This window comes from Dicentrarchus labrax, unplaced genomic scaffold (assembly GCF_905237075.1).
Source record: "Dicentrarchus labrax unplaced genomic scaffold, dlabrax2021, whole genome shotgun sequence".
Classification (NCBI taxonomy): Eukaryota; Metazoa; Chordata; class Actinopteri; family Moronidae; genus Dicentrarchus; species Dicentrarchus labrax.
Window position 1 is genome coordinate 1,310,957 of NW_026136717.1, and position 23,025 is coordinate 1,333,981.

At 38.6% G+C, this 23,025-nt stretch overlaps 1 protein-coding gene and 1 long non-coding RNA gene across 5 annotated transcripts in view; both read left to right on the top strand.

Annotated features, from left to right (window-relative positions):
- The window catches only part of LOC127349486 (uncharacterized), a 228,663-nt gene that overhangs the window by 62,740 nt on the left and 142,898 nt on the right, over window positions 1-23,025 (top strand). The gene's annotated exons all lie outside the window — the stretch shown is intronic.
- nat16 (N-acetyltransferase 16) overlaps window positions 2,902-23,025 on the top strand; it is a 40,537-nt gene continuing 20,413 nt past the window's right edge. For 2 of the 3 annotated variants that reach the window (XR_007880296.1, XM_051375239.1), the window contains exons 1-2: window positions 2,902-3,120; window positions 22,386-22,574. Coding sequence is in view for 1 of the 3 variants with exons in the window: in XM_051375239.1 (XP_051231199.1) it covers window positions 22,516-22,574 (59 nt within the window). In the remaining 2 variants the exon portion in view is untranslated. The remainder of the gene's footprint in view (window positions 3,121-22,385; window positions 22,575-23,025) is intronic. The other variant, XM_051375240.1, reaches the window with a different exon arrangement.

Below are 23,025 nucleotides of genomic sequence, written 5' to 3' on the forward strand. Positions count from 1 at the left end.
GAACTCTTTATAACATTATTTACAGAGACCCAACAGTACCACGATGAGCAAGCACTTGGCGACAAGGGCAAGGAAAAACTGCCTGTTAAAAGTCAGAAACCTAGGACAGATCCTTCGGACCAGTGGAGATGGTGTATCTTAAATTGAACCACAATGTGACTGAGACAAACAGATTCTTGGAATAGCTTTCTGCCACATATCAGCGAGTATATTTATGTCCAAATGCAAAAGCAAAAATATGTACTTAGAAATTAAGCTAATGAAACACCAAAAAGATCTTTCGTTGTAATATTTTTCCATAGTTGTATAATAGGTATTCTGGGTGTATGGAAGGATCAGCTTCCGTATAAGTCATGAGACAGACACACAGATGGTTTGCTGAGTAATGAATGACCTTCGCAGTCACCACATGTCAACCCAGCTGAACCCCTATGGGAGGTTTTTGAGTTAGTTAGACAGTTTTCCAGCACCAAACACTAAATGAAAGAATCTTTAAGAAGAATGCTGCTCACCATGCTTTTAGCTTTTCCAGATTCCATTTCTTCTGCATTTTATTTCAAGACCTGTTTGCAGACTTAAATGAGGTCTGAGCAATAATAGGAACTCTGATTGGCCAGCTGTCGCTTTCCGTTGTGAGCATGCTTTACATGGTCGGAGGTCAACAGCTGGTCAGTTTTACAAATCTATCAGTCAGCAATTCAAAAAACAGAATAAGGAGTATACTTTTGAACTTTGTGTCTTTATTGCTTACTTTAAATTGTAATTAACAAAATCAAACTATAGTAACTTTTTAACATATATATAACAATTATTAATTATTTAAAGCTCCCCACCAGTCCAAAATCAGTGTTTCTTCTTGTTCTTCTATGTTTAATCTTCACTGTGCAGAATTTGACACTAGAAGGATGTTTTCACCTTCATCTGCTGAAAGTGGAAAGTTTCTCTTTAGTCATTGAACATATAATTTTTAAGGGTTGGTGCCTGAGACATCACAAATATTTGGAAGTCTGGGCCAGTATGCAACTTGACTGATGGATTTTGATGAAGATGATGAAACGCAGATATAATAGAAAAATAATAAGACTCAAGTGTACACTATATACAGCTTTTCACATACAGATGCAATAGATGGAACATTGCACAGGTCACAGCAGGAGGTAGTAGCATGGCATAGAAATAAATATAACTGCACAGGACAAAGAATATACACAGCAGTGTAATTCAAAGGTAATACAGACTATAGAAATACACACACAACACACACACACACACACACACACACACACACACACACACACACACACACATATATATATATATGCCATAGCCTATTTGAATATGTTGTAATACATGTCTGGAGGGGCTCTTTAAGTTCAGTTTAAATGTGAATCCAAGTGCAGGACACAAGCAAGGAGGCAGATAAAGTTTAACAGATTTATTTGAGCGGTACCAGGGAATGCAGGTGATGTGGAGGTTAGATGACAGGCTTGTGGCAGGGAAAGACAAGCACAAAGATAATTGATCTATGAAAACACAAAGGAAGCAGATCGCTAGAATAACTCTTTTAAGTTTGACCTGAAACATGTACCAGAGAACTGGAGTAGATATACTGTTGAGTTGATGGAAGGCAGGTGTGCAGACTGGGGGAGGTGATGGGAGGTGATGAGTGGATTGTAGACAGGTGTGCAAAGCTGGGAGCCTGGAGGGAAGACCACACCCACAACACACAGACAGAGAGACAGACACTGGAGACACAGGGGAGGGGGAAACCCAAAAAAACCCAAGGGAGAAGGCAGGCGTAAAGCCATGGCCATGACATTAATGGAATATAATATTCAAAGGTATGTTTTCATTAGTGTATAATCACCTGAATATAGGAATCGATGTGTTTTTTGTTACCTTAGAATAAGTCATTGTTATATTTTTATCTACAGAGGGAGCAGGTTGGCTTTCACTGAGTCCTTCCATGTTGAACCACCATGTTTCTACAGTAGCCCAGAATGGACAACACAAGCTGTAGATAGGGTGGTTCGAGTTTATTTGCGAGTTTTGCGGCCACTGTAGTTTCTCCTTTACAGTTGGAATGAAAGAGTAAAGCCAGGAAGTTGCGATCTCCTTGACACCACTGGCTTTTATTATTACATGTTATATACTAATAAAAAATTTAATTATTTTTTCTTTGCTCTTTGCACTACATTTGTTGTGTTGATGACGGAACATCTTATCTTATCTTATCTTATCTTAGATGCCACTGAATCCTACACTCAAAAAGCAGTGGCCCAAGAATAGATCCTTGGGGCACCTCTTTAAGAAGCTCACACATGATCATCAATGCCTACAGATTCTGCATCAAATTTAGTGAACAAATCATTTTAAAATAACTTTAAAGAGAGAGATCTAAAAATACATGAGTAAACATTCTTTTTGTCATTCGGGTCAGAAAGAGGCCACTTCGGTGGAGCGTTCATTCATTTATCTCCATAGCTTTTAGCGCCATATCCATTTAGGAAAATGTCTGCCAATGTGACAAAAAATAAATAGATAAAAAGATTTTGTAAGTCATTATAAAGAGAAACTTTCTGAAACTAGTGATTTAGTATCTCAATATTTTGACTTAGTATGAGATAGGCCTACTCAAATACTAGGTTTCTCATTATTCTGAAATACTAAGTCAATATTTTGAAAAAGTTTCTTTTCTCCCCCCCCCATCACATTGGTGGAAATGGGCTTCAATAAAAAGTGCAGAAAAAATCAGAATTGAGGTGTACAACCAAACTGCTCGAGCCTCTTGGAAGTCTCATCACGTCCCTTTGATACTGACTCACACACACACACGCACACACACACACACACACACCCTCAGATAGCAGAGGGGGGAGGGCTGCGGTGATGCTGAGCCGCTCCAGTGACTCCAGTACGGAGGCTTGACGTAGAGAACTGGGAAGGGGCGGGGCTTGTGGTTCGTGTTGAGTCTCCAGCGGACCTTCGACAGAAGCCGGTCTGTCCGTCTTTCATTCATCACCGGAACTGTGCAGCTCGTGCATCAAGCCGCGATCTCTCATCCTGTCTCCTCCAGCGACCAGCGACGCCAAGTACACCACCGCCGACCATCACCCCGCGGTAAGAGCCCGCAGAACGGACAGCTGGAGAGCGGCTGCCGGTTAGATAACGGATGACTCCGCGCTGTCCTTTAGGTTGTCTGAAGGAAAATTACCATCCCTATATGGGCTATGGAGCGCGTGCGGTGTTCAGTGGTGCTTAGTAGGCCCGCTGGGTTCATTGTGACGTATGGGGTTTTATGATATTGTTTGATGTGCATCTCCATTGGGATTATGTAATGTGCTTAAAATGTATGCTAGGCTCCTCAATAATGACAGGATAGTGACCTTGTCGGATTATTTCGGCTCTTTTTCATCTCCTCTGCTCGGTTATCGCGGCGGTGTCACTAATGACGACACAGAGCACCGCTCAATATGCAGCTCAAACCTTGGAAAATTCTATATGTGCATGTAAGAGGCAGCTTGCTAAACATGCAATGCCTTCTGACATGGCATTAAGGTCGTTATCATATTCTGTTTGTCAATGTCCGTTTATCTGCTCTTGTAATACAACATAATGAATGATTAAGCAGACAGATTTAACTCAAAATACTGAAAAAGTGACTTGTAATTCAATGCAAAAACCATTGAAAACACTACTTTTAAGAGAATCAGGGGCGGATCTAGAGAAATAGTCATAGAGGGTGTCATGGAGGCTTTAAGGGGTGGCAGAATTATATGCTGATTTAATTGAAATCAATATATCAATAGGCTACTTGCTTGGAAATAGTTGCCCCCAAATTAAGATATATGAACTCATTAGTGTGGCACATTAGTATAGAATTGAATAGCTATATCTAAAGGTGGCTTTAGAAATCGGCACTGTTTTATCAAATCTTAAGACATTTTCTTTTTACAATTTTAAAGTATATGTGCTAATTTTCATTTTTAGAATTCATCTAAATTAATGTGTTAAAGCTGCAGTAGGTACCTTTTTAATACAAATATTTTTTGTCATATTTGCTGAACTTTCACTATATCCTGACAGTAGTACCTGAGACAGATCATCTGTGAATCTGGTTTCCTCTGGCTCCTCCTAGTGCTCCTAATGGCATTTGCATTTAGGTCCGCCCCTGGGTATAATGTTCAGGTTTTGTTCATACATTTCTAATGTTTTTTTGGCTGTGTCAGATGGGTGTCTATTGGATAACATTTTGAGGGCTCCAGGGGTCTCTGTTATTTTCAGTTGTCGCACATTAGCAGATCTGATAAAATGACATTACATTTGGTGCAGCTGTAATATTCTGTAAGGATAGTTATTTGAGTTTGATTTTATTTAAAGTTCCAGTGTGTAAAATTTAGAAGGAAAATTGAATATAATATTATGTACTGTTGGTTATTGTATAATGTTTTCCTTAGTGTATAATCATCTGAATATAAAAATAGTTATGTTTTTGTTACCTCAGAATGAGCTGTTTATATGGCCTCCATAGTTTCTTCTTTGCACTTGGAAGGGGAGAGTGAAGTAAGGGAGTTGTGATCTGCAACTACTAGATGCCATTAAATCCTACACACTGGACCTGAATTTGAGTTTGTCAAGCACAATACACACAGCACTTTTTAAATGTATTTTTCTAAACAATTGAGTTTGTAGTGACATTTTTTAATCTTTTGTGCTGAGATTTAAATAAGAAAATTATCTGCAGTTTTGTTCCTTATTACAATCATTTACATAATGTGTTAAGAAATTACCAATGTGTATGGGAATTTAGGTAAAATAGGGGATCGACCAATATGGTTTTCTCAGGGCGGATGCAGATACCGATTTAGTAATCAAGGAAACGCATAATCGATATTTGGAGCTGTATACATTTGCAGTAAAAGTGAAAATTCAAAAATTTTAATAATTATTACAAAATAGAGAAAAATGGTCAAGAGAATTTCCTTAAGGCTCAAGTTGACGTTTTCAACTTACTTCTTTTGTCCAACCAACAGTCGAATGTTGTCAATTAATTTTCTGTTGAATAATGAACTAAGAGATGTTTCAATACCATTTACTCCCTCCCAATACTGATTCTGATACCTGTACTGATACAAGTGCTTTATTTATTTTACTTTTTAACAAGCCTATTCTACTAAGCCTGTATGATCATTGTTGTGTGGTCTGGCTCAGGTTAAACTCTTTGTCAAAATCAGAGAAGGGCATGTCATGACTACATTCCTGGGGGGAAAAAAGGGGTTAATACATTACGTAGTATCGGATCAGTGCACAGACAAACGTACTTGCCGACACCCGAAACCGCATTTTAGGCAGTATCAGAGGAATTTCTGATACTGGTATTGGAACAACTGTAAGCAGCATACATCTTACAATAATGTAATAACAAATAAATATGGTCCAAGAGGTTCTTATTTGTTTTTTGTTGTTTTTATGTTATACACGTAGAGGTAATTATTTAGGTCATAGTTTTCTGGTTAAGATTCTGTAATGTCTGTAAATTATAACAAAATCGCAGAAGCACCTTAGCACTGATAACGATGAGGAATAATTTCAGGCTTCTAGTTCCCAAACTAGTCAGCCAGACACACTGGGACCCGATCCAGAACATCCCAGACTGGGATTGATACCTATATTTTTGCGGGATGATGCGCTACCTGATTACACAAAATATTCCAGTGCTATCAAATTAGACTATTGACATAGTGAGTAATGAATTTGCTATCTTATTGATGTTTATCAAGGCAAATTTAATCAAATCTTTGGACACAATAACAGAAACATCTACCCTGTGATGGCAGGTCAGGATGCGGTGTCTAGCCATTCCAGTGATTACCTGTCTTCAGGGCTCTACTTTTTACACCAGGGTTTAACTTGTGCCCCATCCTCCCTAAACATGATCCAAAACCTACCAGATTGATATTGGTACTTATTAGGGGTGTGCATCTCTCCCTTCTAAGACAATTTGATGTCTAGATACATGGGCTATGGAACAATTTGGTTTGATGCAATGGCATACGATATAACATCATAACATTAGAATTGGATCATTGACAGGTTCATGGTACATTTAAATCCATCTTGGGGTCCGTGTACTGATCTAGTTAAAATCGATTTCTGACTCTTATTGATAAGTCTTTACTCCCCTAGTACCCATTTAGTTGGATTTGGCACTTACTTTTGAAGTGCTTAAACTGGCATGTTGAGGCAGATGACCACCCAGCCGAAGGATCTGTCCTAGGTTTCTGCCACTTAAAAGGCAGTTTGTCCTTGCCGCCGTCGCCAAGTGCTTGCTCATGGTGGTACTGTTGGGTCTCTGTAAATTATGTTATAAGGAGTTTGGTCTACACCAGCTCTATTAGAAAAGTGTCCTGAGATAACTTCTATTGAACCTAAATAGATCAAGACAGCTATAGTAGCAGCATGGGCAACATTATTAAGTAGTGTCATTGGTCCTCGGCAGTGCTCCTCATAGACATAAGCATTAAGCGCTGCAAGCACTGGGTAGAAAACAAGGTCAAGTTTGTGTGGCAAACACATCTATTGATATCAACCAATACATTGAATAAAAAGAGATGAAAAATCTATGGCCCAGTGAGGCTATATTGATACAAGGGTGGTCAGGGTGTGTTGCCATATACTTGTGAATCAAACAGGTTTATCTTCTATACATTTTTACAATATGTAAAACTCTCTCTAAGGTATGCATTGTCACCCTCAGCTACACTTAATAATCACAATAACAACAAAACAAACACCTCGTGGCAGGTGAAGATGAGGATGCAGTCTACAGCTATGTTTCTATATTTAGAGTTTTCTTTTTCAAACCAGTAAGCCGCAGACAACCAGGGCTTCATTTGTACTAGATCCTGACAAAACACTCCTGGATTGGGACTGATGTCACCAGGGAGTTACAGTATTTACCAGTTTCCATCTTGCGAATACTGTTATCATCCAATCCTGGCAGGATTAACCCGTGATGGAACAAACGGATGCAAGTTGGGACCATATTTCCTCTTGATGCCTTCACATCCCACAGTTTTATGCCACACTGAGATCAGTATATGAGATTTTGGTTTTTGATGGCTATTATAGGTGTATATCAGAGCCAAGAAATATACAGGGACACTTTAGGTTGGAGGCTTGAAGATAGTTGATTGTTGAGCCTCATTCCCGGCATTGGTATTTAAGAACCTGGGAATGAGACTCAACAATTAACTGTCTTTCTTGGCTCTGATTGGTTGTTTTCATTCAGGCCCGGTGGATTTTTACAAATGCCATTAGGAGCAGAGGAACCTGATTTTTTTTCTGAAGTTTCATCAAATATGACAGTTTTTTATATAAAAGTTTGTCTTTAAGGTCATATACCAGGATTATACCATTTTCCATTCTGCCGCAATGCTGTGTCAATGCATCAAATTAATTTAAATGTTGTAGTGCTTACAGTTAGCATAACATACATGCTAACAATTACTGACTACTGATGATGAATTGCTGATTGAAGACATGCTAGAGTCAGCATGTGAACTTGCTGTGCAACAGTCTGTAATACAACACAATTCAATTCAGTTTTATTTGTATAGCGCCAATTCATAACAGAAGTTATCTCAGGACACTTTTCAAATAGAGCAGGTCTAGACCGAACTCTTTATAACATTATTTACAGAGACCCAACAGTACCACCATGAGCAAGCACTTGACGACGGGGGCAAGGAATAACTGCCTTTTTTAAGAGGCAGAAACTTAGGACAGACCCTTCGGCTCTAGGTGGGTGGTTGTCTATGGCTAAGGGTGTTTTGAAACTCCCTACAGAGTGGTATATGTATGTCCACTCTTCTGAATCTTATGAAATGTTTATTTCATTTTTTTGTTGAGACAACAAGATAAATTAACCTGTTATCCCAAAATAACAAAATAATTAACATGTGATCATTAGATAACAGCCTTTTTTTAAAAATCAATGACCGTTTAGGGCCTCCACATTAAAGGAATGAAAACGGGGTTTTTTGGTTGAACAAATGCTTCATTATAATCTCAAAAAATATTATGCCCTGACAGATGTGACTTGAGATAGACCTCAAAATATACTTTTAATGGGTATTATATATGAGTATGGGTTTTTCCATGGCCAATGCCAACATTTAGAGAAAGAGAAAAGTCGTGTAATTCCATTATTCCATGCACATTACAATCTGACATACCTGATAATCTTAGCCAGTAACATGTTGATAAAATGAAATGTGTAGAAACAGCTCTCTGCATTTTTTTTGTAGTAATGGAAATATTTTCAGAATATTGCAATTTCTTGTAGTACTTGAACGCTGAAGTGGGCCTCCTATGAGAACAATACCAACAGTAGCCCCAAGACAATTTGAGTTTGAGACTCCTTATCTATTCAGTATATGTGTTTAATAACAATGATATGATAGAATTCAGTTTTGTAGATAAGCAAATGTAAGGTATGATAATTGTCAATTTTCATACTATGCTGTACCATAATATTGGTATATTGCTGCAACCCTATTGTAAGCATTTTTATTTAATAAAAAAAAGCAGACCAGAAAAAGGGCAAAAACGGCATCTGCTTGAGCCCTACATGTATGCTTATGTGGTAGCCTACATGTATGGACTTCACACTGGGCTTCACTACAAGAGGAAACATCCACTCAGAGTGATTAGTCTCAGACTCATAAATGTTTCAGCAAAACGAGAATCTAGACGTTGTGTAGTTTTACCTTATAGGCCCACTAAGCGTGTAAGTAGATATGAAAGACTCATGTGAGATGAACAGACATGGGCACTATCGCATTACTTCTCCCGTAACCCTATCACTCGTCTCAAAGTGCTCTTGATTGGGTAATGGACCTTTGGTATGGAGGGCCATGGGGTGGACCTGTAAGTATGAGTTGGGATGCAGTAGTGGTCAACAGAAACTAGACTTATACAGAGGCTGTAGTAGTTGGGGCCGGGTCACCCATCGTATCTTCTACTGGCAGAACACACTGTTGGTGCTCATCATAAAAAAATCTGTGTAACACTCATTCCATGTGATTACATGTTTTACATAATACGAAGATATTTAGGCTACATGTGCCGTGTACACATTTTTAGCCATTCCTCAGCCGCAGTTGCAGTGCATTCTGGGAAAATTCTTCTCCCACTTGATTTGACTATGCATGTGGAAGTGCTCCATTTGGCGGACCATCTGGACTCTAGATAACCACTGCCCCTTCATCCCAAACAGAAATGGGACACACTACTCTACATGAGAGTGCACAAAATGGAGGGACAGTACCGAGATTGCTTATGGATAATTCTTCTACATGTAAAGCCATAGCAAATGGTTACCTGTAATCAGATTACAAAAAAATTGCTATAATCAGTTCAGACTACATTTGAAAAAAAATTTAATTAGATTATAGTTACGTTGTCAAGGATCACTTGATTTAAAATATGACTATAACATTATGAAACATATTTTTATGAAGTGTCATTTAATTTGACCAATTCTAAATGCTGAATATGTCCTGCTCTATAAATTACTCCTCTCAGGTTGCCAGTTTTGTTAATAAGGACTTAACTCATATTTGTATTTGTAATATTTTATCCCCTATTGATAATTTGAGTTTTTATTCCTTTTTTATTTATGTTGTAAACAATGAACATTTTGAGGAAAGTCCTGCATGTGGCCTTAGATTAAAGGTCCAGTGTGTGATATTTAGGAGGATATATTGTCATAAATGGAATGTAATATTCATAGGAATGTTTTCATTAGTGTCTAATCACCTGAAAATAGGATTGTTGTGTTTTTGTTTCCTTAGAATGAACTGTTTTTATCTACAAATGCTATGGATTCTGCCATGTTTCTGTAGTAGCCCAGAAGGGACAAACCAAACACTGGCCTCAAATAGGGCCGTACGAGATTTTCGTGTGTTTTGTAAATGTTGAATATTCTAAATTCATATTAATGGCAATGAAATGTTTTGAGAATTTTTGTGGGAAATTTTAGTGTCAGTTTACATTTCTTTTAGTATGAGGTGCAAAGCAAAAAAAAAAAATGACACAACAACACAAACATATTAGAGTACTTTCATGTGGCTGACACACATGAAGCTTGATATAGACTTAGATTACTCATTTAAAAAATTGCCATGTAGTTTGTATTCAGTAACCGATTATATTTCAAAGTAATCTGACACAACCTTGCTAAAGTGTTTACCCGTAATAATCATCTACATAGAAAAGCATATAGATACAAGATTCATCATGTTTGCTTCGTTCTTCTGAAGATTTAACTGGAACATTATGTTGTCAATATGACGGGACATTAATGCACAGGTATTATTATCTCTGAGTCAGCTGTTGTAGATAACTGCATATGGGGAGCTACTTCAGGGACAACTGATGCATGTTGCTTTATGAGACTGTAGCTCAATGCCAGGTTCCAGAATTTTCCTTTAGGTCCAATACTCACTTTCTTTTTAGTTTCCACCAAACACTGAGAAAAAATTTCTGATTAATTAGCTTTTTTAACTTTTTTGCTAAGCAGCTGCTTGCTGCTAAAATCAAAACAGTGTGCTAATAGGCTAAAAGGCTTTGTAGAGCTGAGAGGAGCTGCACAGTGGATGATATGATATATATATAAGATTAGTTCACCTCTGTAACCATCATCATCATACTCTTACCATTGCTTATATGCCTCTTTGTTTTGCACAGTGACTCAGAAATGGAGAGAGAGAGCGAGAGAGAGCGAGAGAGAGCGAGAGAGAGAGAGAGAGAGAGAGACACTGATCTGATGTCTTTTGACAGTTTGGTATTTGGAATTGAAAGCGTGGAGGCATTATTGTATTAATCATGGAAGGGAGAGAAAAAATAGGGAAACACAACATGGACATCCTATTCTTTCCACTTTTGTCAACACATTTACTCACACAGTCCAGCCTCGCTGCCTCTCTTTCCCCATGCAAGCAGGAGCGGGATAACCAGCAGTGGATGTAGACAGGGGATGGGAACATACTGCATCATAGAGCTTGTGATATATGAGAGTACTGATACTCATTTTAGATGGAAAATATAGAATATTGACTATTGAATTACCGCAAGCATTTGTTCTGCGTTATATACCAAAATAAAATCACATGTATATTGATATGTCTGAGATAGACCAATATCGACCGATAATATCTGCTAAGCCATATATTGGTCGGACTCTAATACATGTCAAGCAAGAAGTCTGGTAATAAAAGGTCGGTAATAAACTGGATTTTGCCGTGTTATGATGTCAGTGTGACACTTCCACATCTTTGACCGCCATCTTTGAACATACAGTTAAGATCAACCCATGCTGTTGTCATACAGTATGTGGTTAGCTATGATGTATTGCTGTGAATGGTTTGATCAATCTGTAGCTGATGAACTACATGGAGTGGAGGGTTGTGCAATGATGCTGCATATAAATACAGCCAAAGAAATACCATGACATTGGAGTCACAGAGCTAAGCATCAGCTTTTCTGGAAAGACAATCCGGATGGGAAAAATTCCATTAGCATTGTGGAAAGTTGTGGAAAGGATGTGGAATGATGACTCCATATCCTCTAATCCAAAGCCAGATGATAGCTGTCAATAACGTATGTTCAATTTGAAGGACATGAAGTGAATTGAAACTCTGCAGTGTGAACACAGAGAGTTTTAGTTCACTTTCAAATTACTTTTATAGTCACTAGAAGCACATTCATCGCTGTTTGTAAAACTTTCTGTGTTTTACCTGTGTTGTAACAGTAACTAATCTTGTGACCCAAAGAGGCTAATTATCCAGTGTCTGTAGTAGGGGCTGCAGCTATGTAGAAGACCACAGTCTGCAGAGTGGAGACGTTGGTTTTATAGAAGCACGAGTTGGTTGGAAATGAAAGCTGCCACCAAATCAGTCAATACTGGTGAGCAACCGGCAGGGGGTGGTTGCAATGCAGTTTTACAGCAAAATATATTAAATTCAAATCAGTAATAAATTGAGCTTAAAAAAGTGTTTTTAGGGTTAAGTTACTCTTTAACATGAGAGGGAATGGAAGAAACGGGTCCCTGGATATAGGGACTATATACTATACTATATACTCTTTATATTATATTATATTACATTCGTATTATAAATAATACAAATCTTTTTTTACTGTGCAGATTTGCTTCAGCTAACAAAAACTGACGTCACGTGGACCGTTAGGAACACCAATATGCAAAGTATAAATCTACCTTTAATAGTACATGTGACTCTTTAGGGAGTGTTAAATGTGACACGGTGTTCCTCATACACACACACACACACACACACACACACACACGTGCATTGTGTGTCGCACTGAAGGGACCTTGGAGATTAATGACTGTATAGGTGCTGCAGTGCAGAGGGGAGGCCAATGGAGGTGGACAAGAGAGGGGGGGTGAAGGGAGGGATAGATTTAGGAGGAGGGGGATGGTGGGGATGTTTGGGAAGAAGGGGGTGGGGGGTGTTGAGAGGAGCTGAATAATGAGGCTAGGTGGACGTTAGGAGATGAGGAGTAAGGTTTAGGCTAAAATAGAAGGAGGCGAGGAGGAGGTGAAAGGTCAGGAGGAGGCTAGGAGAAGGTGGAGGGTTTGGAGGAGGCTAGAAGGAGAGCAGGAGGAGGTAGAGGAGATTGTTGTCTGCCTGAGCAGTTTTATTGTTTGCAGATAGGTCTGATTCGTGATGAACTACTGCAAAGTCAAACAGGGCTCAGTCAGTGTGCGTGTGTGTGTGTGTGTGTGTGTGTGTGTGTGTGTGTGTGTGTGTGTGTGTGTGTGTGTGTGTGTGTGTGTGTGTGTGTGTGTGTGTGTGTGTGTGTGTGTGTGTGTGTGTAGAGGGATGCCTCACTCTTCCTCTCTGAAATTGGGCAGAGTGGACACAAAAAAGCTTTCATTTCTGCTGTCCCATCACCTCTCCCTTCCACTGTTTCATCATATTTATTACACCCACAGATGTCTGTGGGTGTAATGACACATGCATAATCCCCCCCACCCATCCCCCACACCCATCCTCTCCTCCCTGTGACCCTCATTCATTGTACAGCAGCAGTTTGGGCCACCAGCATTCACTGCATTTACATGCACTTGTGTTGCAGCAAAATCCAGTTTTCTGAATGTCGTGTAAACATTACAAACTGGTTTACACAGCTACATTCACATGGTGTTGCATACATTAATGCGGTTAAATTATTTTTAGAGGGCATCTTTATTAGACCTGTACCACTTGGATCTTATATTGACGATTGAAGGGACGATCGATAATTGGTTTGTCCTGTGCCATTTTTATTACTTTAGATGTTATAAAATAATCTCTAAAATCTGTGTCCCTCTGTGGATTTAGAGATGTTTCTGATAGCAGATGACGAGTGAATTTTAAATCCTTAGTTACAAACAAGTCTTTTGTCTATGGATCTGACACCCTACATCTCTGTTCTCCATATGGCTGCTCACCAATACTTTACTTTTAAGTCTATTTTTTTGACACGTATAAACGTGAAGTTGTCCAATAAAAAGGAGCTGAATAAATATATTTATGTACATTTTGCAACTTGAGTGGAGCAGAGTTCGCTGTTGTCTGGACAGAGCCAGCTGAAGTCAGATGAAGCCAACACTGAAGTGCCAAAAACTGCAGTTCCTCTAACGGCTACTTGAAGCTGGCTCAAGCAGTGAGTGGGGGTGAATTTTTATACAACTCACTTGTTTGAATTATATTAAGGCTTAAAGTTATGCATAATTAAGAATGTGGCCACGTGACTGGTGGTGACAGGTGGGTGCCGTCACAAGCCACTTGTCCCACAGACACTGAAAAAGAGAAAAGGTTTCCACTTTAAATGTACCATTAAACACTGGATGCAACATCCAATAATGGCCCCAAACATACAGTGAAAGATGCGTACCCAGTGCATATGCCAAAAATATGTATTTCTACTTTCTACTCTATATTTCTCAGGCGATGACACATCCCTTTTCCTGGCTGAGCTGGACCAACTCCCCACCCACATGAATGGGACAAAAATAGTATCTTGATATCTTGATACAGATCTCTGTGGTCTTTAATATATAGCTGAAATTGTACTATTTCAAAGACTCATTTTAAGATGTGTGTTATTCTCAATCATTCATTTTATTATTATTATTATTTTTCGTTCTTTTGTATATGGCAAAAAGTATTTTTGGGCCCAGTGGTGTCACATGACTTCACTTTAAACAAAAGACTCATAAATAATAAGATGAAATCTAGATGAAATGGAAAATGCCTTTTTAACCCATGTAAGATTACACTTCTTGTCATGTTGCACCCCTATTTAACAATGTATGGAAAATGTACAAAAAAACTCAATTTCTTCTTCCCAATGTATTCTTGTATCGAAATCCAAGGATTTTTTTGTCTTCTTCTATAACAAATTGTAATGCGTGAACCAGGCACTATCAATCAATAATGTCATGACATCGACCCATCAATAAATCTTCAGCTTTTAGCAACACAGAGCTTCAATAGAATATTCAGTAGTTAGCTAGCTAGCAACAGCATGGCTTTGGGCCGGAGCTAAGCGTCACTGATTACTGTACAAAAACATATACAGGTACATCTCAATAAATTTTAATATTATAGAAATGTTCATTTATTTCAATAATTCAATTCAAAAAGTCAAACTCATATTATATAGATTCATTACACACAGAGTGAAATATTTCAAGCCTTTATTTCTTTTAATTTTGATTATTATGGCTTACAGCTAATGAAAACCCAAAATTCAGTATCTAAATTTGAATATTACATAATAAAAAGGATTTTTAATACAGAAATGTCAGCCTACTCAATACTTGGTCAGGGCTACTTTTTTATGAATTACTGCATCAATGCGCATGGCATGGAGGCGATCATCCCGTGGCACTGATGAGGTGTTATGGAAGCCCATGTTGCTTTGATAGCAGCCAAGAGCTCGTCTGCATTGTTGGGTCTGGTGTCTCTCATCTTCCTCTTGACAATAGCCCATAGATTCTCTATGGGGTTTAGGTCAGGCGAGTTTGCTGGCCAATCAAGCACAGTAAAACCATGGTCATTAAACCAGGTATTGGCAGCGTGGGCAGGTGCCAAGTCCTGCTGGAAAATGAAATCAGCATCTCCATAAAGCTTGCCAGCAAAAGGAAGATGAAAATAAATAAACACTTGAAATAATTCACTCTGTGTGTAATGAATATATATATATATAGTCTTTTTAAATTTTATTACTGAAATAAATCAACATTTCAATGATATTCTAATTTAATTCTAATTTGAGATGCACCTTTTATGATATGGGTGAAACTGGATAATATTTTACGGAGACATTTTTTTGGGGGGTTTTCCCTCTTATGTCCTCCAGCTGGGAGCGTGCCTATGTTCCCTACAGCGCTGTGTTCCCACATTTCTAAGATTTTTTTCAAAATTAGGCCCTATGTTCCCACATTTCCTTTTTCATAAATCTGTATCAGATTTTATCCCCCTTTCTCCCAATTTGGTAGCCAATTAAACCCAACCTATTCCCTAACCCTAACCTTAAACCCTAACCCTAATCCAATGTAGGAACACAAGACCTAGTTTTGAAAATGTCCTAGAAATGTGGGAACATAGGGCTGTGGGAACATAGAGCCTAATGTTCAGTGAAAAAAGAAATTCTTAGCTAGGGCTGTGGGACCATTGGGCTGTGGGAACATAGGGCTGACCCCCTGCAGCTGCTGCTGTAGCTGCTGTTAGCATGCTGCGGAACCTCCGTGAACGCAACCTCAGAAGCGACAGCAGACAAATGGTTAGCTCATGCAGCTATCATTAGCTGACTTAGCCCTGGGGTGCCAGGAGCCAAACCTGTCTAACAAAAAACCTTGGTTCTTTATTCCCTGTGGTCAATCTGTCCTCTGTCGGTATTGGATGCTGCATTCGGACCCGGGTTTGGCATGCTGTTCACTGGGAGCTATTGGCTACTGTGACAAGTCCATCTGTAGCTGCCGGATTTTACAGGAAACGCGTATGCGGAAGCAGCAGAACTCTGCTTCATGTTTCATGTGGACTTGAATAACTCATTCTTTAAAGAATTCTTTAAAATATGTGTAGAATTTTGTTGTCCCAAGTCACATCCAATTTAATGATGTAGATTTTTTTCATGATACAAAACATTAAATCAAAGGAAAGCCTGCATTGTGAAATGTAGATAAAAGAAAACATGGGAAGATAACAATATTGTGTCCAGCTTTACTTCTATGGTTATTGACTAAAATGCTAAAATTGGTATATCTTGTCATGAGGGAATTGTGGCTTACAAACAACTGCAGCAACTGGTAAGCGTATATTACCCTATTCTGAATTATGCATACTGCCTCAGATAACACATTATTCATGACCAATGCTACATTGTACAGGTGGTGGTCTTAAACCATTAAGCACATTTGCTGAAGTGGTTCAGGGAGTGGTTGGAGAAAGTAATGCTTCAAATAGTGCCGGTTGACGGACCCTAGAGTTCTTGCCAAGGTAAGGGCAACAGGAATAAATTGCAAACAGTTTTATCCATTTGTTAGTTGATTATACACAAATGTCTAAATTCATAGCATAATACATCTTTCTTTATTTCTAGGAAAACACCACTACCCCATCTTGTTGGCCGTTCATTCTTCCCCTGGCTGGTCCGTTCTTATCCAAAGGCACAGACCAGACCATGTGCTTTCCCCTTCAAGAATGGACCCTGGTGACATGGATGACATGGCATTGCGAAAAGAACTTTGAATGAGCATTAAAAGCTTGTACACAAAAAAGTAATATATGCTCAAAAAAAAAATAAAAAACTAAACACAACTAACCTACATTATTTTCATTATCTTTGTTAATGTCATCTTGGAGCCAGGGGATGTTGCACAGTTTGTATGCACTGCACAGGCAGTAATTATCTCAGAGGGTGGTTGGGGTGCTTGTTGAATTCTTCATGGAGAACACAGAACGTGGGCATCCTCTGGCCAGTGCCCCTCTCCACAGCACACAGTCACTTTGTGTAATCTGAAAAAAACAATACATATAAGAATGCTATGCTACAAAATACCACCCAATACATTGTATTTCATGACAGCATTTAAATGGCAGAGGTTTGTGGTAAAATCATTTAATCTCAATGGCCACAATCGGTAGATTTAGATTTTCTTCCCTGTTCAAAAACTCTATATTGAAGGAAATGATTTACAACCCCAAGAACAAACGGAGGGAATGGCATTGTGCAGAGAAAATAGAAATAAGTTTTAAGGGGAATTGTGACTGAAGCCACTTTCATTGAAGATGTCAAAAACTGCAGTTCCTCAAATGGCCACCTGAGGCTGGCTTCAGAAGTGAGTCAATCTCCATACGGTGCTATATTAAAATACCCAACTTTACAGCACAAATAAATATGTTTACAGTCCGATACAAAAAATTCTGTGCTGTCACTGGTTGCTGGTTTCCGTAACCAGGCTTCATTTGGCCCACTTCAGCTTCACCATTGCTCTACCTCTTTCCCCTTGGATTGGCCCAGAGCTTCACAACAGAAACATATGGGTAACATCACAGAGACTACGTCCATTTTTTATAATACTATCTATGGTTCTGCACCAAACACAACTTGTGTGTTTATGCTGTGGTATCTTTTTTGGTTGTCTAAAGCTTTCTCGCTCACGCTTCAAATTGTGATACATGTGTGCCGGTATAACTCCAACCATCACAGGGAAAGCATAAAAAAATAAAATAAATAAAAAAATAAGCATTTTCTGTCCAAATGGTAACACCTTACTAACTGCTTGTTATGATAAGATCCCAAAACAGTCTTGGAAACTGCCCCCTTGTTTCCGTGTCTTGCAGCCATCTCATGCTGGGACCAGACCACACAACACCTTGACGGGCTTGTGATCTGCAGTGTCGACTATCATTGCGACATGGAGCCCGTCATAAATGAGTCAATACAAGTCAAGCTAGTCAAAAGTTAAAAATTCAGACATGGTAGCCTTCCCGTCAGCTTCTTTTGAGGCATCCTTAATGTGGAATTTGATGTCATCAGCTATCCACGTCTGTCATTTTTGTAGTCTGATCCTTCAATAAGGGTCAAACAGACTACAACTAGCCAGCTCCAACAACAACTGGACTCCCCTAAAAAAGTTACTGCATTGGCAGGGTTGGTGCAGGGGGTAGCAGGGTGCAGCTACTAACTACTGAAGAGGATTAGTTTATTAGGGCCCGAGCACTGACCGTGCAAAGGCCCTATTGTATCTGTAGGAATTATTATTATTATTATATTACAATTGCCTTTTTGGAGGCTTATCATATTCGAAAAGTCCTGAAACTTTGAAACTCCTGCGCACATGTCAGTCGTGGCAAACTTGGCGAATTTATGGGTCTCGGATATATGCGCGGTAAAATGGCTCGACAGTGCCCCCTATTGAGCAGCTCCAACAGCACGTTTCACCTATGAGTATAAAAAGTGGTATACATGTGAATCATCTCCTGACGTACAAAAAATCCCACCAGGAAGTTGGCCATTTTGGATTTAGCGGCCATTTATGGTGTTGTATTTTAACAGACTTTTTCAGAACTTTGACTGAACATATATACGATATTTCAATTTTATTTGGAAAAGTGGTCAGGCCTGGTGTAACTTAGATATTCTATGTGTCGTTTTTAGGTCGGCCAGAGGAAAAGTGTGTGACTTTTTTGTTTCTTAATAACTCTGCGTCGTTTGTCGCACATTCAAAAACCTTATATCCAGGCGTTCAGTGAATGGAGCTGCATCTCCTCATATAGGCCACGCCCATTTCCGCCTATAATTTATTTTCGCTACAGCGCGAAATGTCCATAAACTACGTTTTTGTGTTCCTCCTATGCGCTTTTGTCCGATTTGCACGAAATCCTTCATGTAGCATCTGGGCACCGCCCTGGCAAAAAAAGTAATTTAAAGTATTTTGATATTTCAAAAAATAAGCACGTTATAAAATTAGCACTTACTGTAGATTTTTTGTCAAAAAAGGAAGTGGAGCATTTCTCCACGTTGGTATGTCCGAGTGACACCAAGCTTGGGTCCATAGTTCACCATGTTTATATCTCTGCATTGGCACGTGTGATTAGAACGAAACTCAGTACAATGATTGCTCATGGCTCCCTGAGGGTCGCTAAAAAAAAAAAATTCAACAATCCGCCACTAGGTCGCGCTCTGGTGGCAGTTTAAATAACAAAGTGGTACTCTGTGTAGACCATAATAGTTATGAATATGAAATTCACAGGGCACGTGTAGACTGGTGCCTGTAGCTCACATACCAAAAATTGTGTTTGTCGCATTTGTAGCGCCCCCTACAGTATTACAGCAAAGCACCACGTTTCACCGATATGTATGAAACTTGGTAGGCACGTGTAACGCACCAAGCATACAGAAAAGCCTCTTGGACCTATACCCCAAACCCCACAGGAAGTTGGCCATTTTTTTTTTTAATTTTCACTTTCGGTTAATTTTTCTCCTTGTATTTGAACAAACTCCTCATAGGGGACTTATCAGATCTAATTCAAAATTGGACAGTACACTTAAAAAAATTTGCTGGTTAAAATTTGTGACTGTAGGTTGAAGGGCGTGTCCATGGTGTGCCGTCAAAGTTGGCCATTTTAAATTCCGTGGTCTTGTATTTGAACAAACTCCTCCTAGGGAATTTATCCGATCTGCTTCAAAATTGGTCAGTACAGTCAGAAAACTGTTGCTGATTAAAATTTTTACTATTTGTGACTGTACGTTGAAGGGCGTGCCCATGGCTTTTCGTCAAAGTTGGCCATTTTGAATTCCCTGGTCATTTTTTGCGTTGTATTTGAACAAACTCCTCATAGGGGACTTATCAAATCTACTTCAAAATTGGACAGTACACTTAAAAAATTAAAAGTTGTGCTATTTGCGACTGTACGTTGAAGGGCGTGTCTGTGGTGTGCCGTCAAAGTTGGCCATTTTGAATTCCATGTGACAATGTAGAGTTTTTTCGCTGGCTTTATTTGTTTGTAGAATTTAAGATTATATATTTTATTATATTTTAGACTTTCCTTTCATTTTATGTAAACTTATTAGCAGGTAGGCTCCAATCCTCAAAAGGGAACTATATTCAAAAAAATTTATTTTATTGTAAAAAAATAATATACACTAAATCCATTCCATACAATAGACTATTTGCTGCAGTAACACTAACACAGAGCATTACATACATGTGCTCTTACTGTATGTAAGTTTACTGGGGAGGTTGTTCACAGTTCCTGAGATTTAAAGGTCTGACATATTGGCAGGGATTATCCGTTTATTTAATTAATTACATTTCTCATCAACCAAGGCTTCTGCCAAAGCTTTATGTCACAATAACGGTAAAAGATGAGAAGCATGCAAACAATGGTGGATAATGGAAACAGATGTTCTCATCACCATTTAAAGATGTGTGATGTGTGACTTATATAAAGGACTTTTTAATCCATCCGTAATTCATTAGGTAAGTTTATTAGACTTATTTCAGCACTAGGGACTCTCTATGCTATGACTTTTTAAACAGCCTGCTACAGAATGAGACCCAGTATTGTGCCTCTCTCATTACATTAAGGTCATTTTCATTAGCATTTAAATGGGATTTACATTAACTGCATATTGTTATTTCTACACAAAGTGTCTTTCTTATAAAGAACATGCTTATGTAAGCCCATACGGGGCAATTACTTTGGTGGATCCCTAGTTTAGGGGTTCACAAACGTATATAAGGCTGCGGAAAAAGTAAATACTTTAATACAAATAAAACAAATCCATATCTTGTAATACAGGTATAACCCCATATTGTATATAAAAAATGTCTTTATTGTCATTCTTTTTTCATAATTTCTTAATCAGTCATTCGATGAGGGCACCTTTGTAAATCCACCTAACCTCAGCTAATATCTAATTGGGCAATTCGTTCAGACCATGGAGTTCAAGTTTTAAATTAAATGTGTCACCACTATTTCAATACCAATAAATCTAAAGGTTTCCATTTACCATGACCTCTGTCTTTATAATGTCATCCATATTGCCATAATGGATGGCTGCCTTGTGCTCTGCAAAGTTAAGGTTAAGATTTCTCTGTACATCATATCACAAGGGCATTTAGAAGACAGAACGCCATTTTTTAAAATTTACAGTCATAACAGGGTGTGTTATCATTTAAACTACTAGCTTCTAGGCCCATGGCTCTTGGGGATTTTTGTATTTTGAAAGTTCATTAATTATAATTTTATCCACCCTAAAATACATTTTAGAAGAATGTTGTATTAGATACAAATTTGATGGTTAGGTTTATTGCATTCTAAGGTTAACCTTATTGCTTGCAGATGTTTGAAGATATTGGCCTTATGAGATTGAATGGCTAATAGGCATTATTTAGCATTTGTGGTAGTCACCCTGTCAATCATTAAAAAAAAAAAAATAGATTATAATAATTGTGATATATACATAAAACATAATACAGGAACACAAAAAAAAAACATGTGCTTATAAAACTTACACTTGCTGCCACTAGGGGTGCTAGTCATTTAAAGGACCAGTGTATAGGATTTAGTGGCATCTGGCAGTGAAGTTGGTGATTGCAAGAAACTACAGTGGCTGCGAAACCCACAAAAATAGAGCCAGTGCTTGGTTTGTCCATTCTGGGCTACTGTAGAAACATGGTGGATGCCATTAGAGGACCCGCTCCCTCCGTAGCTATCACCAGCTCATTTAACACTAACAAAAACACTGTGATTCTTATGTTCAGGTGATTATACTCTAATCAACACAAAATTATGAACAGTATATTCCATTTCTGACAGTAGATCCTCCTAAATGTTACACACTGGATGTTGCCACTGGAAGATGGCTGTTGAAGGCAATAGAAAGTTTTGTGCCTCCAACTAGTGTGTCTCTGCTGCAACAATGCTTTTTGGGTTTGATACTGTAATAATTATCTGTGGTCAGGTAATAAGCAGAGCAAACACTATAAAAGATGGAATGTCAAGACATTTCAGTAGTGGTTGTGATTTTATGTAATGTAAAGCAAATACACAAAGTGAAAATGTACAAAGACGAAAGCCTATACTTATAGACACTTGAATTTTAGGGTATGATGCATAGAAACAGGAAATATGCATTTTACTAAAAGCATAACACTGAACCAGCTCGTGTAGGTGTAAATGTGGAAGTGTATCGCACTTGTCTTATTTTCATGGCAACAAGCACAGAGTGATGACTGACAGATTCACCAACTAATCATTTTGTGGTGCCTGTGTGTCAATGGTTTGTTTCATGTATAGGCGGGGCTGCGTGGGAAAAATGACATGGATCCTGCTATCGCGCAACAGAGTGGTATGCTTATGTGTTTGCGTCAGCATGGAGCCTACTGGCATGAAGCACTGGAGCCAAGGATCTACCCAGGAGACATGAATGATTTTGGTGTCCATGTTCTCATCACTTGACCAACAGGATAATCTACTGAAGACATGGTGTGTTCCTTTGGTTTTGTATTATTCGGGTAATCAAGAGACCTGTTCTTTTCAGTATAATGGTCCTATCTATTCTGTGTGGAAGTGTGGGACAGAGAAAAGGGAGAGCTGGCAGCATACTCCAAATAAATCGAATTTGTTGCATTAATGAAATGGCATGTTCATGAGGAATGTGTGCCACATTTGACTTTGATTGCTAGTGTATAGTGGTTTAATACCAATCTATGCGTGCTGATGTTTGCTCTTCATAATACTTCCTCTTGAGATGTGGGGTAATTTCAGTCATAGATTGAAGGAAATTCTTAGTAGATTCTTAGCTGTTCTTTATGGTCTTTTTTGGTACTAGGAAGTGTGTAATTGTAAGGGAGTCACTGCAGTAGTCCCATAGAGCCTGTTAACACCTGGTATTATTATGCGTCTTGGGGTGATCCGATCACAAGTGGACATCTTT